Source organism: Cardiocondyla obscurior, linkage group LG10 (assembly GCF_019399895.1).
Source record: "Cardiocondyla obscurior isolate alpha-2009 linkage group LG10, Cobs3.1, whole genome shotgun sequence".
NCBI classification, from domain to species: domain Eukaryota; kingdom Metazoa; phylum Arthropoda; class Insecta; order Hymenoptera; family Formicidae; genus Cardiocondyla; species Cardiocondyla obscurior.
The window spans coordinates 5,786,947-5,805,478 of NC_091873.1; the positions used below are offsets into that span (position 1 = coordinate 5,786,947).

Consider the following 18,532-nt stretch of genomic DNA (forward strand, 5'->3'; position numbering starts at 1 on the left):
ATTTTAGAGTACTCAGCATGTCCAACAAACGGCAATACGTATTTCGAGCCGCATCGATCGACAGATTCGTCACATGAATGCCGCGGCATCAGGGGTATAACAATGGTGGAACGGAGTGTAGATTCTACTCGCAGCTGTCCCCATTCCTTTCAAGAAGGCCAACGAATGCGGCGATAGTGCATGACGATATGTGGAGGGTAAGTCTGTATTAAAAATAGGGATGAAAATCACCGGCCGGCGTTTCGAGGCGCACGGCTGGCGCATGTGCAGCGCGTAGTGGCGGATTATCGGTAGATCCGGTTCGGGGTGGATGCCGGCGCGATGACGACGAAAGGGTGGTCGTCGCAGCACCCGTTCGGCCGCCCGGCATCGATTCGCGCCGCTTTCGCCACGACGGTGCGCGGGGGTGACGTCATGGCGCCGCGTTTACGGCAGTGAAGGGGTAGTCCGCATCGAGGTTCCGTTCGTGCGAGCGTGCGAGCGAGCGATCAGTGGCGAAGCAAAAGCAGTGTCATGCCGTGGCCCTGACCTAAGGCTCCCTTTCGGCCAGCCAAGCCGACCACCCTGGTGCCATCCCTCGTTCTCGGTTCCTTCTCGAATCCGCGCCCGACGGGACCCGCTCGTCCGTGACTCCGGCGCAGCCCTCGCTCGGAAAGTCGCAGCGGGCCTGGATTCTCTTCTCTTCTCCCCACGCCAGTGAGTATACGCTTATCTCTTGTCGAGCTCAGCTCGAGCGAGCATGCGGCCACGCACCGGTATCTCTGCACGCTCGCTCGTCCGCTCCACCACTCTTTTTTTTTTTTATCTCTCGGTCTCGCGCACTTTCTCTCTCTTTCTTTCTCTCTCGCGCGCTCCCTCGAGATTACAATATTTTCATTGTCACTGCGAAAGATAGCAACTCCGCCGTCGCGAGTCCATTGTACGACGGCGATTCCGTGCGCGGACGGCGAGCTCGCCGCGGTTCGCGCGATAAACTCGCTTTTTCCCCCCCGTCGTGTACTAGCGCGACGAGGGATAATCGTAATCGTTATGGGATTCGAAGTCGAACTTTGGTACGAACTCCGCAGTCGAGTCAATTTGTTACGAGACCGCGCTCGAGTCGCTCGTGGCAGACGATCTCGCCGTACCAGAAGCCGTTTGGCGTCTCTAGTCTGGCGGCGCGCCGCGGTACCGCATCTCGTACCTGTTTAGACCCGCCGTCATGCAGGTAGTCGCGCTTGCTTACGATTACGTAAGCCTGGCAAGTCTCTCCCGAACGGTTCAAACGATTTTAAACGAAGTGTTACAGTCTCAATTCGAGGACTACTTGCCGTATCTGGGTGGCGCAGCCGGCGCTCTCTTCGTCACCGGGGTGGCTTACTGGGCTTCCAGACCAACGGCCGAGAAACCGCTATTTCCGCTCGACTCACAGGCGCTGCTGCTACCGGTAAGTAACTTCATTTTCTTCACCTACGATAATTTACACGCCCACATATCCTCCTTCTTCTTATTCCGTATCAAGCTCGATAAGACGAAGCTGAGAAATATATTAATCTCGCTTTTATTTCACGTTGAATACGTATTGCACTTTTAAGAACGTCGCTGGTTCGGAACTTCGTAAAAAGATCTCGCTATTTAAACGATAGATTTTTTTCTCGCTAAACCGGAATTATTTTAATCCAATGCGATGGCCTTCGGATATTTACCAGTCACGCATCGAATTGTGTTATATATTTATCGAGGAACATCAGGAATCGAAATAGTCACGGGAGAGGTACAACGTATCACGTGAAAGATACTCATCAGTTTATCGTTGAAGTTTCCTATGAAAGATCTGTAATTCACGTTAGACTTTGAAAAGGAATTTTATTTTTCATAATTTATTTTTACGTATTATTATTTATTCATGCACTTTTCCGTATATTTTATGTATAAAATCTAGATTCCCTACATTTTTTATTTTTTTATTTTTGTGTGTCACGCGGCGCGTGACCAGATTATTAATGGGTGTGTGTGTTGAATTCTAACGTAAATCACAGATTGTCTAAAGTGGACTTTGACGTGGTTATAAAGTACACATAGAAAAAAAATTAACATATAAAAGTCGAATCTCTCTGCCATGTACGTAAGTTACGCAATGGAAAGAGCTGGAAAACAACTTGATAAATTAAATTCTTCGATTTTATATCGCCTTGTATGAATGCTCTTCTCTCAGTTGGAAAATCACGAGATGCGAGGTTTCATTGATACTGTTATTTAAATCGGACAACAAAATAGATAACTCAGATAGAGACACGTTTATCAAACACGCCGTTATATTGTTCTGTTTAAAAAGAAATATGTGAATTAGTAAGATATGGTTGAGCGAATTAAAGGCGTGTCGTCTAATTATTATTACTATATTAAAGATCTCTTACATTTACATGAAATATTACGCGATAAACTTTTTTCTTTTAACAAGTACAAAGTACAAGTACAAAGGTTTCTCACATTATCGCGCAATAAAAGACCGTTGAAAGAACTTTGTGAGAAAGCAAGTAAGACTGCTACTGATACTTGCGTTGCAAGCCGATGAACTAGTTGAGGGCATTTAACTTGATATCTGTACAATGCCTATTGATTAAATATTTGTACTGACACTGCCTGCGACATACACAGGCGCGATCACCGAAGATATTAAGATTAGATAAGGCATATCTTAAACTAATTAAAATCATAAAAATACAAACATGTACTTTAATACTTATGAAAGAGAAAAAAAAAAAGGAATATTAAAATCAACTTTGCTTATCTGCAGTCTTACATCTATTACTTTTTTTTATTAATTACGTTAATTTTTTTTTAATTATACAAAATATACATAGACGCAATGCGAGTCATATATTTATTAAATATTTAGCACGCGTTATTAATTCGTGTTCAAAAAAACTATTTTTTAATTTTTTTTTTATATTTCTTACATAATATATTCTTTTATTATTTCCATAATTTTATATTTCTATAACATTTCATTTAGCAATGACTCGCTTTTAAGTAAGCAATTCAAAAATTTGTTAGAAGGAAGAAGGTATATCTTCGTAGAGTTTTTTAATCGGGGGATTATCCATTGTCGACCTACTTTCTCGACATCTAGACTAGAAGAGTTTCCAAATGCGTATTTAAAAAAAAAAGAAGCTTGGATTTTAAGAACGACGAAGGCCACTTACACGAGCGTGTAAGTGGCAGAGTTACAATGCCCGGATAACGTGTAAAAATATATACGCGCGTATCACGAAGTCATACAATTTGTCGGGCGGAGCGATACGTCTGTCGGAAGTTTCTCACATTTTCCTTTCGCTTGGTCATTGAATCAGTCGTTTGCGTGTCTGGCACCTCCAGATTCATTCATCGGGGAAAGAATGAACGCGCCACGTATGGTGCCCACCGCCATGTGAAATATCTCGCTAAGTATCAGACGTTGGAAATACCTGCGCTAAAGTTTATTTTAGAAGCCTGACTACAAATATAATGAGCTTTTCAGATTAACAATACCAATCGACTCGCAACGACCCTCGTTCCGTGCTATCAGTTTACATAAGCTTCCACTGCAGACGTTCACCGAGGAATATTGATTCTAGTGAACTCATTATGACTTTTATTTTTTTTTTATCTATCAACACATTAATATTTATAAGCCTAGTAAATGAGCGCCTCTTTTTCATTAGTATCATAAAATTTTCAGTTACAAAGTGTAATTATATGGCAATCACGGTTTAACTTATGATTTCTCGATTTAATTAAATTTCTTTTTCCAACGATTGCATTTTATGACCCCTTGGCACTATAAAAGTAATTTTTATTTTTTTTAATTCGTTCGATCGACTTCCAAATGATTGGCATTTGACCTTATTATCTGACGCCGGGAATTATGAATCTAACGGAATAATTTTTATATATTTTTCCGGCCGAACGTTAATAGGAAACTTTAATGTAGAGTTCGTTAAAGGAGCCAAAGGAACGATATGACATTTCAAGAGCCTGCGATGTTATATTATTAATTAGCAACGTAATCAGCCAATTTGTATTTTTTTTTTCTTTTAAATCCCTGGAATTCTTTTTCCGCTCAAAAGCAGAAAGTTTAAGTTATGTAAGGTAGTTTAAACTTTTAAAAGCAACGTAATATTCCGCATCACCCACTTCATATTCTTCCAGCAAGATCTTTGCTACACGCCACGTCGACACTAATCGGCGACCCGTAAAACGGTCGATGAGAGTTTCGGGTTTTCGACTCGGCCCACATCCTGTCCGTCCCTAAATTGTGTCGTAAACGGCAAGCGAACCCATGTTTTGCGGTGGATATCCTTTCGCGATGAAAAACGATACGTGGAAAGGAGGAAAGAGTACCATGCGACCGAGTGTCGAGGCGTCGACTGACCATACTTGCGTTGGCGACCGGCCAGAACTTTTCGGAAAGAGCTGAGAACGGCAACGCTCGACCGGCATAGGTACTATATTTAAGCCAAAGTTCTTCGCGCAGAAGATGAGCCTTGCGAAGACCGGTTAGTTTAGTCGATTCTATGCTAATACTGTCAATATATAAACTGAATATATGATTTATAGCTCTTTAATGTCGAATCTTTTGGGTGACGCTTCGATTAGAAAAATACACCTGGCTCGCTGGCCATTTAACACATGCAAATTAATTAGCTCTACTCATCAAAATGTTAAAATTTAAATTACAGCTGCATAAAATTGATGAAGAGTTAGAATTTTTCTTAAAAGCTTTACACGTACTTTACTCACAGAAATTAATTTTATTAAAGAGCCAGCCCACATAGTGTATAAAATTAAAGCTCTCAAATATTTCTTATGTACATGAAAAAAAAAAATGAAAAAAAAAGCCAACAAATTTTACTTGCTTATCTAAATTAACTGGGTTGAGTGCTCAAGATGATCGATGATATTGACAGTATATTATGGCAACGCACCTCTTCCGTTCACCAGGCAGCATCATCCGCATGACATCTACGTCGCGAGCCAAAACCTCGGGCCGAAAGCTTGGCCGCAAGCTCAACTTGAATTCAGTGGCCGCGGACGCGTTGGTCCGGCTGGTCCAATCTACCTATCTTACATCCCGCGTAAGAGGAACCGATCTCGAGATCGTGCATCGCGAATTTCGGCGGCGTGCGCGCCCGTTAAAAGTGCGCGTTTAACGTGTTGCACGCGCGAGGATGTCGTCGAGCTGCTTCTTCCACGAGCCGATTCATCCGCCGATAGATCTTGGCGATCAGTCCGATCCGTTTAAGGTGGAGTAGCCTTTTCGTGAAGAGGGTAGCTTTCGGAGTGGACGGCAATCGCGCGCAAGCGGTCCATCCTCGCATCTCACCGCGACTCGGTGATCGATCACCTTCTCTCGCCCGGTTTTTTTTCTTTTTTTTTTTTATTTTTTCGAAGGCCGCAGGACTACTCGCAATATAAATCTTCCGCGAGTTCCGCCCCGTGGCCCACGCGGAAATTGTCCTCTGATATTCGGCGACTGTTTCACTCTCGCGAGAGTCCAAGTGGGTCGCGCCGAAATGTGTTGCACGGTGGAAATCGAAGAAACGATATTAGGAACGCGTCACGGTCGAGTGCATTTTAATATATTATTGGTTTTCGAATTAGACGAGGGTAGAAGCTTGCCGCTACGTTTTTGTACATTTGTACGATTTTCATCCCCCGTGAAAGAAAAACTCGCTCGCTCGCTTCTACATACTGGACCGGTTATTCGTAATTAATAGGTCTATTTAATTAATTGTAATTAAACGCGATTGTGAATTTAAATTGTAGATTATTGAACATTCGAATGCGTGATTGTCGTAAGAAAATTCAAACCGCGCATAATTTCTTTTAATTTAAAAACCTACAATCCTTGGAAAAAAAAATTTTAATATTAAATTACACGTTATAAAACGTTATATCGCAATTAATTATTGTATTTAATGCTAATTGCTATTTAAATGATAAACGACTGTAGTTTAGCTTTTATTTACAACGACGTTAGCAGCATTAAGTTTTTTCTTAATTATCTCACGATTAGTGGACGATTACGTTAACGTAAAAGTGCAAATCATTAAAGCGCCTGATAATGAAAGTATATGATATAATTACGAGAGTAGGTCGCGATATGCGGACGTGTCGCCGTGTGTAACATGCATTCGTATAAATATATATTCACTTCTCTCTATTTTTCGGCATTAAACAAAATTCAAATTAATTTTCCATTAAAGACCATCGACTTTTTAATTAAAAAAAAAAAAGGAAAAAAAAATCATTTAAATGACGAGGAAGATATCGCTAAATCGAACCGAGAAATTATTCCTCAATCTCTTGCTCGTGAACGTAAGCTCTGAGCGTGTCGATTTCCCTTCCAAGCCGTAAATGCTCGCGAACTAGGTCCCGAGGGGTGACAAATTTTTTTTTTGCGATCAAGGAGACGGATATTTCGGCGCGGGGAAGACGGCAAAAACTGCCGCAAGGATACGTGGGCTATTTCAATAACGCCTCGTGCGTTACATCGAACGGTATGTGCGTTGGGAATGTGGGTGGTTCGATGTCGTCGTTGCACAAGGCATGTCGATGAAGCCCAAGAGAAGCCCACGACCGCGTCGGCCGGTGGTGGTGAGATCGATATACATATAGGAAACACGCGAGATACCTACGTGCACGGCTGCTACGCGATATACGGCATATGCTGTCCCTTTGCCCTCGGCCCTTACATCCGGTCCGCGTGGCCCTGCGTAAACGGCCGCTCTCGTCAGGTGTACCCGCGCGTGTAGTGTGCGTAAAGTACGGTTAAAATTAGTGCCGCACGTCGGGATTGCGTAATGCGACGAACGTGCCGGATGTGATTTTACGCTAATTCTTTTCTTTTTTTCGCAGGGCAATGAACACATCCGAGTGTCCAAGTTCTACAAGGAGGGCAAGGAGGGAAAGTTCGTCACCTTTCTCTACGAGGACACCCGCACCCTGTACGAGGGCTTTCGGCGCGGCGCCAAGGAGTCCAGTAAGTCATTGATCCTCGGAAGCGGCCTGTTTGTCGGGAGTGGAAATGGAGAACCGTCGATATTAATTTCAATTAGCGCTCAGTCCGCGCTCAGCACGTTCCAATCAACCAGCGGTGCCGTTACGCGGATGCGTTCCACGTGAATTTAAATGAAAATAATGGACGGCGGGCTTCGAGATGCGTCGCGGAATTCGCAAGTCTGCCAGTCGCGGAAACAACCTTGACGATCTCGCGCGTTTCTGCCGCACATACGCCCGACCGGTGTACGCAAACGCGTGCGTCGATTTAGCGGATCGTTTGGCAAGCGACTCCGGCACGGTCGCGCTGTAAAGCGAATAAACAACCGAGTAGCTTCCTAACGAGCGCGAGCGACGGTGCTTAACGGCGCGAATTACCGGCGTGGATTATTACGGCGGCGGTGGCTCGCCTTCTAGCCGCGTCGTCGATTCGACGACCTTTCCCGACGAAGGTTGACAGTTATTTCGGTCGCGTATATATCTTTTATATTTTTGCCGCACTGCGTAACTCACGCCCGCGCGACCGACACCTGTCGCTATTCTGTACGCGACCTATAACGACGACGACGATGACAATGACGACAGACATCGAAGATCGATAATCTCGCCGGAGATAGTTTCGCCCGTACGGCGATCATGCGAGGAAATCTCGTGGAGAACCCATCCGCTGCCGGCCGTCCGCCGTTCTAGGTCAAGTCAAACCCTCGAGTATATCCCGGCGGAGGCGAAAAGAACATGTGCGAGCAGAATGGAGTTGTACGTTTTGAAGTTTAAAGCCGCTATAAATTACAAAGACCGTGATAACGTAATTAACACCGTCGAACACGTGGGGGCCTGCGAAAGCTTCCGAGCCAATATGTAACATCTGCTCGTAACTGTATTTAGAATTCATTAAAAATAAAGTACTCGATAAACAGTACGTACTTACCTATCGAAAATAACGGTGACGCCGCGAACTGCAATGATGACAGATGCCTCGCGAATTCTTGAAATTTTTATTTTATTTTAAGACGAGAAAAGGGAACATCGTAGTAAATGCAGATCACGTGCAATTTTGTGTAATAATCCGACGAACATTAAAGACTCTGGTTTAATTAATACGCGGATAATTGAATCGTTATATCAGTCGGCTAACGTAAGAATATATTTACTGAAACAATTTGGCTTCTTAATTAACGTTAATGCTCTTTCTTCCGCAGATAACGGTCCCTGTCTTGGATGGAGGGACGGGCCCAACAAACCATACCAATGGCTTCATTACAACGAGACGCTGCTCAGAGCAAAAAATTTTGGTTCCGGCCTAGTGTCTCTGGGGCTGGCCCCTGGTCAACAAACCTTAGTAGGCCTGTACAGTCAAAATTGTCCCGAGTGGATTCTCACCGAGCAGGCATGCTACTCGTACTCGCTCGTGGTGGTGCCATTGTACGACACTTTGGGTCCGGATGCTTGCGCGTATATAATAAATCAAGCTGACATTAATCTGGTGGTGTGCGAAGACGACCAAAAGTGCAATTTGCTCCTCGACAAAGCGCCGAGGTATGTGGCGACGTTAATCTCCCTCTCACGTCTCCCTGCCCTCCAAAGTCTTTAACAAATTTTATTAATTGCATTTTTTTTTATATACTTTAATTTATCAAATTTTTTTCTAACGAATTTGAACGTGGATCGGAAGCCAAAAATGATCCGCGTGCGTTTCGAGCGTTCCGGTTTCTTCAAAGAAAACTCTCTCAGGGTCGCCCCCCCGAAAACAGCTTTAAAAGCGCGCGATGTTGAAAGCGTTAATCTGTAACACTGCCAAAAGCTCGGGCGGCAGAATACGGCGGTTGCTGGCCGAGAAATCCCTTGGCGGCGATCTCCTCGCGGCCAGGCCTTAACAGATTCTCGACTCTCGACAGATGTTTACGGAAGCTGGTGGTGGTGAAGGAGACGCGGCCGGCGACGAACCAGCGGGCGAAGAACCGCGGTGTCGAGCTGTACAAGTTCGACGACATCGAGCGACTCGGCGCGCAGAGGAATCATCCTGAGCTGCCGCCGAAGCCGTCCGATCTCTGCACGATATGCTACACATCTGGTACCACCGGGAACCCGAAGGGCGTGATGCTCACCCACGAGAACGTCATGGCGTCGAATTGCGCGGTGGTGATGCAGCTTGGCGACCACTGGATCACGTCCCAGGACACGATGATCAGTTTCCTCCCGTTGGCGCACATGCTGGAGCGTTGCTGCGAGAACACCATGTACATGATGGGCGGCTCGGTCGGCTTCTACAGCGGCGACATCAAGAAGCTGCCCGAGGACATGAAAGCCCTTCGGCCTACCGTTATGCCGGCTGTGCCTAGGCTGCTCAATCGCGTATACGACAAGGTAAGCCATGTCGAACGCTTATTCTCGGCGGTTCAAAAAAATCCTCGAGAAGAGACTCTGAAGAGTCGCAGATCAAAATAGATTTTTATCTTTCGACTTTGTTCATTAATTTACGCACGGCTATTATTTTAAACGCAAACTGTTGCGGAATAAAATTAATAAAAGATCTAGTCGCAAATAAGAGAGAGAAAAAAAGAAGATGTTCCCCCGCAAAGGTCGGGAAAAGATAACGGAGCGAAACGTAAATGTGATGCTCATGACCTTTAACGAGAGAGCCGTTCTGGAATATCTCGCGCCTAGTGATTAAATCTTGAAAGTGTTCTCACGTTTGCAACGTGCGATCGTACTCTGTTTATCGCCGCGGTTTATTTCGAGGCTTATTGCTGTTGTCCGCGCGCGTTTCGCGTTGATCTGCAATATTTTATTTTTAGTTTGCACTTGGGTCGGCTACTGGATCGCGTGATAAATGTGTCGCGTAGCCCGTCCCACGTCGCAATACCTAAAGAATACGGTTAATGAATCGTTGTTAATTTGAAACGTGGCAACCAAAATATCGTTCGCGAGCGCAGTTAACGTCGCGATGAATCCGACGAAGCGTTAATGCCATTACGTTACAGAATTTTACCGTATCGATTTTTCTGATTAGATAATTCACGCTTTCGCGATCGGCAACTACGTTTTCTGCCTATTTTTAAAACTGAATTGTCGATGTAGGGAGTATACGTCAACACCTTTTTTTTTCCCCCTCCCTCCTGACCTAAAATGATTACGATCATTTTCTCACGTTACGTGGAAGCCGGTGAAATGTCAATGGCGCTATAAATTTTCGCAGAAAACACCGGCACTTTTCGCAAATGACGTTCTCTTTCTGTAACGTTTCCCGTTAAACAATTTACTTGAATAGAATGAAGCATCCTTTGAGCTTCTATTCTCGCAATCGGAATTATCAACGAGTGATTTATCGTTAAACGGAAGTTGCACTTGGGCACGAATCAATATTTTTACAACGCGACGATAACATTCGCTGCGGTGAACGTTTTTTTTTCCTTTTTTTTTTTTATTTCCGTTCGCGAAATGTTCGAGTCAATTTATAAACCCGACGCAATTCGCTGCCGTCACTAATTTGCAATATTGATCAGTGCGAAAATAAAGGTGTTTTATATTCTTTCCCCTTTGGAATCTTGAACATTCAAGACCCTCGCCGTGAATCAAGATGCATCGCGGACGCGACGGGATAACGTCCCTTACGTAATCTTGGGATTTGTTTGAATGATCGCGGATAAACGCGAGCGCGTGGTCGTTGAATTATATTTTATTTCGCAGTTTTATTAAATCCCGGGCTTTAAAAAGTGTCACGATATTTATTTGGCCAAGTCAATGACAGTAGTCACGCGTTCTAGACGCTGCACGTGCACGATGACGTGCGTAACAGGTGCGGTGGAGGAACGCCGGTTGCTCGTGCTGAGGTTGCACAAAATTTGATAGACAAGTCACGTATAGCGGATAGCTTTGCTTCAACAGAAGACAAAGTAGATAATCCGGCCACTAGATTTTTCCTTAACGTCTTTGAATCCGGATCTCAGCGATGTAATCATTGCGAAAGTCCGCGAACATTTTTCCGAATATTAAATTTTTTTAGCGAAGCTGACATCATGACACTAACTACCAAAATAGAATGTTAAAGCATATCAAAATTAGCAACGCCAGCGAGCTAGTATCACCGAGCGCAGCAGATAAAATGCACTCGGCAGCATTTCAGGAAATAGTTATGAAAGATTCACCATGCGCAATGCAGTTAGTTACGTTCTGTCCTTTGTAGAATTGAGACATCTGTGTTAAACTAAAACTTAAGTCTGGATAGGCTTCAAAATTTTTTCTTCACCTGCATATGCCAATATAGACATGGGAAAATTATCAGATTTATTAAATAATACACTTTCTAACTTTCCGAAAGTTATATTAGGACTTTTATGTATAGCGTTATGTTTAATATTATATTGTGTTAACTTGTTCATTAACGTTACGATTACGTGGGTAATACAGTATTTAATGTACATCGTACGGAAACTATTTTCACCCATCTGGCATCGTAGGTACAGGCCGAGCTACAGAGTTCGTTCCTCAAGAGGATGATGTTCAACATGGGCATGCGGGCGAAGGAGACGGAGATCAAGAAGAGTATCGTAAGGATGAACAGTATATGGGATAAGATCGTATTCAAAAAAATCCAAGAGTCGATGGGCGGCAGACTGAGGCTGATGCTCGTGGGTTCCGCGCCGCTGGCAGGAAATGTTCTCACGTTCACCAGGTGCGCCCTTGGCTGCGTCGTGGTCGAGGGCTACGGCCAAACGGAATGCACCGCACCGATTACACTCACTATCCAGGTTCGTGCACCAATCAATTGTTAAGACTTTATAATTTCACAGCTGAATCGTTAATAATCCCTTGCACGTTTACAGCTAAGCTTATAAGCCAGTTAAGCAACATGAATATCGAGATTATTGCAGCTCGAGTCTTTTCCACCTTTCGTTCTATATTTCTCGCGGTTCTTTTCTCGGTTTTAGAAGAAAAATGTCGTTCGGTGACTGACGTATGTATGTCTGCAAGACCGTTGATATATCCTACGCAGAAATATTTAGGGTTGAAGGTAATCATGGATATGCGAGCATTGTAAAGACTCTTCGATCGTGTATAAAATATACCAATGGTTGTACAAACCGCGGTCAATATATTCGCCTCGCGAATGCATTTTTTATGGAACAACGTCAGGCACGAGTATTAAATGTGTCTCGCACAAACTTTATTTAAGCTTGGAAGTAACTCGAAAAATGTCTTTCTTACATAACGTAAAGGCTTCATAGACATTATTTGCTTTTCTTATTTATATATTGCGAAGTACAGCTATCGTCGAGAATTAATACCGCGGACGAGATAACGCCACGTGGAAAGTTTATCGTTTCAGCACGAAGGATCTTATTGATTCTACTAAAGTTATAAACCTGGGAGTGTTCGTGAGAAGTCGTACTTTATCGAACGCCGTTTGGCACTGCGACAAAATCAGCGCTATGCAGAAACGTCGGGCGCAAACATGTCAGATCTCCGTTGAAATTCCGCAAATTCCACGCGTGTGCCTCCGCGCGTTTATCCGGTTAATTGATTTACGTTATCGGATTTTTCATCAACAAATACAATTCACGGCTCCCGACAGAAATCGGCCGTTATTCCGCCGTTGAATGTGTAATCTGTTCGCGGTGGTTTGGAGCCGAGTCATTTTGATGATTTTCCAAACATTCAGGCTTCAAAGCGTGTTTCACGAGATTTCGTATTTACGAGTCTTCGCCAATCGATAAAATTAGTGTGAAAAATCTGTCTTCGCCTGATAGATAAATTTAAGACGGTTTATTTTAATTGCGGACTCGTGATGGCTCGAGAGCTCCGCACGGTTTGAGAAACAGTGTTCCGTATCTCACCCTAATCACCGAAGCGTAAATCTCTAAGTAATTAATATCGCTTTGCCTTTCATTATACCTGTGAGAGCCGCAAGCATAATAAACGCGCAGGTTTCTTAACAGACCGTAATAAATTAATAAAGCATTCGCACCTTTTATACAACGTAATTTTCGCGATGTTCCGCAAATCAATACCCTCTCTAAAATTAAATAATTCATTACAATCTATAATTTACATTTATTGTTAGATCCAATAAAAATAAAATCCTTCGTTTGTCGATGCGTGAAGTTGAAAGAAAAAAAAAAGAAAAAATTACCTATCTAGAGAAAAACGAAGGTGTTGAACGCTAACAGATTGGCGAAATTAAAATAATGTTTTTATTCAATGCTGACTAATAATCAAGTGATGCGCGTGCTCTCTCTATTCTTGGCGCGAGTATCGACATAAATATATAGACGGCAAAAGCCGCCGCAGTCGTAGATATTTCTGTCAGCTCATCGAATCAAAGCTACGGAGCCATGTGCCAGGGCACGTGGCGTGTCGTCTCCGTCACAAGACTATGAGTTGCATTTTGTTAAATTATTATCTTAACGTAATTGCATTTAAACGTATTTCGTAAGCGACACATGTTCTTATATATACGCAGTATTAAATAGATTTACGTTTAATTGAAATAATCTTAAGATTAAAAGTAGAAATTTATCTTCTTTATTAATTTCTTCTTCGGATTATTAATTTCTGACTTTCATCCACAGGGCGATCATGTGCCGGAGCATGTGGGACCACCGGTGGCCTGCTGCTGCGTTAAACTCGTCGACGTTCCGGAGATGGAGTATTACGCGGTGAACAATCAGGGCGAGGTGTGTGTTAAAGGTAGCAACGTCTTCATGGGATACTACAAAGATCCGGAAAAAACTGCCGAGGTCATCGACGAACAGGGATGGCATCACACAGGAGACATTGGCATGTGGCAACTTGTAAGTAAAGACATTTATATTAATAATACCATGTAATTTAAAACTATCCTTTAAAATAAAATATCCTGCACAAAATCAGATAACTAAAATTATTTTCAAGTTAAACGTAGATAAGTCAATCTTTTATTATATTTACCTCTTAAATTGCTTTTCAGAATGGAACGTTAAAAATAATCGACCGGAAAAAGCACATTTTTAAGTTGTCGCAAGGAGAATACATCGTACCGGAGAAAATCGAAAACATTTATATACGCAGCCAGTACGTGCAACAAGTATTCGTCCATGGAGAATCGTTGAAGTCCTGTATCATAGCAATAGTAATACCAGACGTAGACGTAATCAAGTGCTGGGCGGTAGAGAATGGTATACCTGGTACATTAAGTGTTCTGTGCGCCAATCCAGAAGTCAAAAAACTGATCCTAGACGATATGTTAGCGTGGGGAAAAGAAGCCGGTCTGAAATCCTTCGAACAGGTACATTATTCTTTTTATTATTTCTAGTAATTAAAGAATTTAATGAAAACTTACTTATTTAACAGGTGAAAGATATTTATCTCCATCCAGACCCGTTCTCCGTGCAAAATGGGCTCTTAACACCAACGCTGAAATCGAAACGGCCTCAACTGAAAGCGTATTTCAAACCACAGATAGAGGATCTCTATCAACAACTGGACTGACCAGACTGAGCTATCGTGCTATCGCTCGTCCGCACCAGCACTGAACGTAAAAGAAAATGGTTCGATGGTAGAGATGGAAGCAAAGCGCCTTTCCTCGCCGCCGTTCTCTCATCGAAGTCACTATTGTCATCGAATAATTCGTTAATCCTCGATACTTTTATTATATTATTTTCACAGGTACATTAGGGACAAAGACGGAAAAAAGAAGCACCGTTTAGGCTAATTAAAAGGTAAATGATAAACATAACAAGTAATAAAAAGAGTTATTATTAGGCGCGTCTAGTTTCTCTCTTTCTCTCAATTACAAGCATCCTTTGATATTTTCGGTGACAGATGTATTTACAATTCGATCCTTACCCACGCATACTTCAATAATGTACACAGCGACTGTTGTTATTCTTATAAGAGAATTATAGAATGCATTTTTAACTGGTAGAGTCCATTGCAGTGAACTTACCCGATTACGGCTCAGGTCAAAATTACAACAATTACAAGTAGTTGTTAATTCGAAGAGGTAATATTTCCTTGAATATTACTCTGAAAAGGTAATACTTCAAAGCGTCCGATTAAAATCGGCGCACGTAACGTCAAAAACCTTGAATATTGACTTAATAAATATACTTCTTGTTGAATATATTTTGTGGTTCGGAATATCTTTAAAAGCTTGAACGCAATGTTAACTGCTGATCAAGATTTCAGGATGCTGCTCAGATAACAATACTCGAACGGTTTTATAATCCTATCCAATAATTTAAAAATAAAACAATTTCATAATTGAACACTGGATTAATACAGTTCTTTCGGTCATCTCACGCGTAAACGGAAAAGAATTATAAAACCGTTTTTAAATTTATCTCACGAGAATGGGTCAATATTTTTTTATACAAGACTTTACATAACATTTAACGGAGTTCTTTTGTTCTTGTTTCGTGACATTTTGCCAGCCCTACTTGCTCGCTCGAAGTATATTCGCTTTACATAAGAGATCATAATTTAGTCGTTCGATAACTGATCACGTTGGTAACAAAAAAAAAAGAAAAAAAAATATACGTAGCAAAGACTGTCCTGAGGCAAAATGTGACAAACAAGTTCGAAAGCTAGATAGACGATATAATACAGATTTACCTCGCAATTTGATAGAAATAACATTTTGAAGTCTCTGATAATAAATATGACTTCCAAACCACATTTGGTGGATCTGGCCGAAGAAAAAGAAATGTCTGTTCTTTAACTCTTAAAACTATAATATATCACAATGCACGCGACAATGATAAGTACTAAAGCTACTCCTGCCAAAATAATTCTCTGTTGAAGGCTTCGAAAGATCATTCCCGATAATACCCGAGACCCCCGTCCTAATTCCGCATCTGTGTCACGTAACTAAGATAAAAAAAAAGAAAAAAAAAAAAGAGGAAAAATTTTATATCTTATTTTCTGTTTAATAATTTGCATGATATTAATATTTGTACAACTTACTCTTCCTCTGCCCCGCTGTATCGTTTCTCGTTGTTCGTGGAGTTCTTTCAGCACCTGGGAGCCGATCTCCTCCGTCTCCAATGCCATACGATATCCATTCTGTAAAGTTCGCCCTGACCGTTCTATTCTTTCAGAAGCATCCAATAATCTTTTCGTTTGATCTTCCGTCACGTTATTGTCCCAAGTTTCCTCTACTGTAATTTCTATGGCATCCTCCTTTGGTTTCTTGGCAGCTTGAAATTCTTGTGTCAGCCGCTTGAGTTCTGCTCTGTGACTTTCAACGCGAGCGCGTAGACGATCGCGTGCTGCTCCGTTCATCCCACGAACCTCCAGCTCCATTTGCTCCAACTGGAAATATTTTCTAATGAAAGTATTATGCGAACAAAAACGTGCCAAATAAAATTAGACCGATAATAATATATTTTAATTCTTGCCTAATTTTTGTTTTAATTAAATTATTTTAATTTCTCTAAAACGTCAGTATTTAACGCAGAATATTTTCACAAATAAAATTAAAAATCTTTCAAAGATTAATTTTAAATTAAATAAAAATTGGAACTTCGTACACGTATCTTTTAGAAGTAACATTTAAAAATTAAAAATATTAGAAAAGCAGATAGATTTTTTTTTTAAACTAAGAAAACCATTGCCTCACTTTGTAAAAGAAAACTAAACAAGTTGATCAGATTCACAAGCAGAAATAAATGTGTAGAGATCAAGAGAAGCGAGTTTCTACAAGTCATTGAAAAATCTACGTAAATATTCTGCGATACATATAAAGTAATTGCATGCGATTTCAGGTTTAATTAATCGCAATGACAATGTCATCTTGATAAGCAAAACTGGTCTGTTCGCAATCAGTGTCCAATTAACTGTAATTAAAGTTAATGCCGCCGCGTGGCATGACACGGGTGCGGTTTTTTTGCGTGGAAAACGATCTTCGTGCGCAATGCAAAGTCACTCGGCGTCTCGCTCTTTTTCTAACCCCGAAGGACCCGGCGACATCGTCTGACGTATCTCGACGGGTGTAAGTAGATTTCGGGCGCGAGCTTCGGGATCGAAGCTCGTGAGACAATTACCAGTTCCTGCGCTTCTTCGATCTGCCGGTCGACATCCTGGACAAAGGCTCGTTTCTCGCCTGCAAAATTACGTCACTTGTATTGATTGTCGCTCGTTAACGGGAAACTTTGACGCGACGCATTGCACCCAAAGAATCGTACGACACTCCTTTATTCGTTACACCGGTGACCGATTCCTTACCGCCACTCAGGAGTCTAATTCGGCCGATCTTCGCAGTGATATCAGCTGTCAGAGCGGCGTACTGCTGCTCGTAGCTGTCAACGAGCGACGCCATTTTGAACACGGGTGTGTCATGGAACACCGGCAAAGCTAGATAGCGACTCCAACTGAACTTGTGGCGGATTCGACGCCACAAACTGAACTGGCCGCGCAGACACCTGTACACGGAAGAGCAAATACGGCGTCTTCTGCGGCGACAGCGGACATATCAGTGATACAGAAGATTCAAGACTCGTGCATGATACTTCTACGCTTATCGATCGAAAGGAGCTTATAAAAAAGAATGTGAGATAAGAAAATATAGTAATTATCTAGTCGAAGAGATTAATTAGCTAATAATGTTTAAACTTAACAGTACAATAAAAAGATTTCGTAATGATTGTAATTTATATTATGAATAAACTACCATATATTACATATATAAAGGTGTTTCTTATTGAACTTGCGAGCTACACCCTATCAAAGCGTATCCTGTACGCCGCTCTGACAGCTGATATCACTACGAAGATCGGCCGAATTAGATGCTTCAGTGGCGGTAAAGAATCGGTCACCGGCGTAACGAATAAAGGGGTGTCGTACGATTCTTTGGGTGCAATGCGTCGCGTCAAAGTTTCCCGTTAACGAGCGACAATCAATACAAGCGGCGTAATTCTGCAGACGAGAAACGAGCCTTTGTCCAGGATGTCGACCGGCAGATCGAAGAAGCACAGGAACTGGTAATTGTCTCACGAGCCTTGATCCCGAAGCTCGAGCCCGAGATCTACTTACACCCATCGAACTACGTCGAACGATGTCGCCGGGTCCTTCGAGGTTAGAAAAAGAGCGAGACGCCGAGTGACTTTGCATTGCGCACGAAGATCGTTTTCTACGCAAAAAACCGCACCCGTGTCATGCCTCGCGGCGGCATTAACTTTAATTACAGTTAATTGGACATTGATTGCGAGCAGTACAAAATGTACGCTTTGCTTTTTGTTGGAAGTTTAATTTAATAAAAGAAAAAATTACCTATATTAACAACTCAAAGTTCGGAATTTCTATTTTACATTTGCAAACGATGACAAGGACAATTATGAATTAAACAATCGACTTACATTATATTCATAATTTCTACATATATATATATATATTTTTTCCAGAGTCAGTATTATTTACAAAAATGTTCCACCTGTTTAAAGTCTTAGTATTTCAGTCTTGACACAACTGTACATGTACATGATTTTTCCTCATCGTTATATAATGCTTTAATTGTTGTAATTACATATATTTCTTT

At 42.1% G+C, this 18,532-nt stretch overlaps 2 protein-coding genes across 5 annotated transcripts; one reads left to right on the forward strand and one right to left on the reverse strand.

Moving 5' to 3' along the window:
- The first annotated feature begins 403 nt into the window (after positions 1 to 403).
- Positions 404 to 14,759, forward strand: LOC139106277 (long-chain-fatty-acid--CoA ligase 1). 4 transcript variants are annotated; one of them, XM_070662901.1, is made up of 9 exons: positions 404 to 696; positions 1,281 to 1,426; positions 6,880 to 7,003; positions 8,220 to 8,556; positions 8,916 to 9,384; positions 11,478 to 11,768; positions 13,590 to 13,811; positions 13,967 to 14,284; positions 14,350 to 14,759. In XM_070662901.1, coding segments are annotated over exons 1-9 (2,046 nt in total). In that variant the 5' UTR covers positions 404 to 695; the 3' UTR covers positions 14,488 to 14,759. The 4 variants fall into 4 exon arrangements, with proteins under 4 accessions (XP_070519002.1, XP_070519003.1, XP_070519001.1 ...); XM_070662902.1 differs by lacking the exon at positions 404 to 696 and adding an exon at positions 1,054 to 1,207 and having other exon boundaries at positions 1,289 to 1,426; XM_070662900.1 differs by lacking the exon at positions 404 to 696 and having other exon boundaries at positions 1,057 to 1,426.
- A 527-nt stretch (positions 14,760 to 15,286) lies between these two features.
- On the reverse strand, positions 15,287 to 18,045 carry Vti1a (Vesicle transport through interaction with t-SNAREs 1a). Its single transcript, XM_070662910.1, has 4 exons — positions 17,224 to 18,045; positions 17,043 to 17,101; positions 15,964 to 16,311; positions 15,287 to 15,867 (listed from the first exon to the last, which is right to left on the reverse strand). The coding sequence occupies exons 1-4, from the start codon at positions 17,315 to 17,317 to the stop codon at positions 15,715 to 15,717; spliced, it is 654 nt and encodes a 217-aa protein (XP_070519011.1). The 5' UTR covers positions 17,318 to 18,045; the 3' UTR covers positions 15,287 to 15,714.
- Between the last annotated feature and the right edge of the window lie 487 nt (positions 18,046 to 18,532).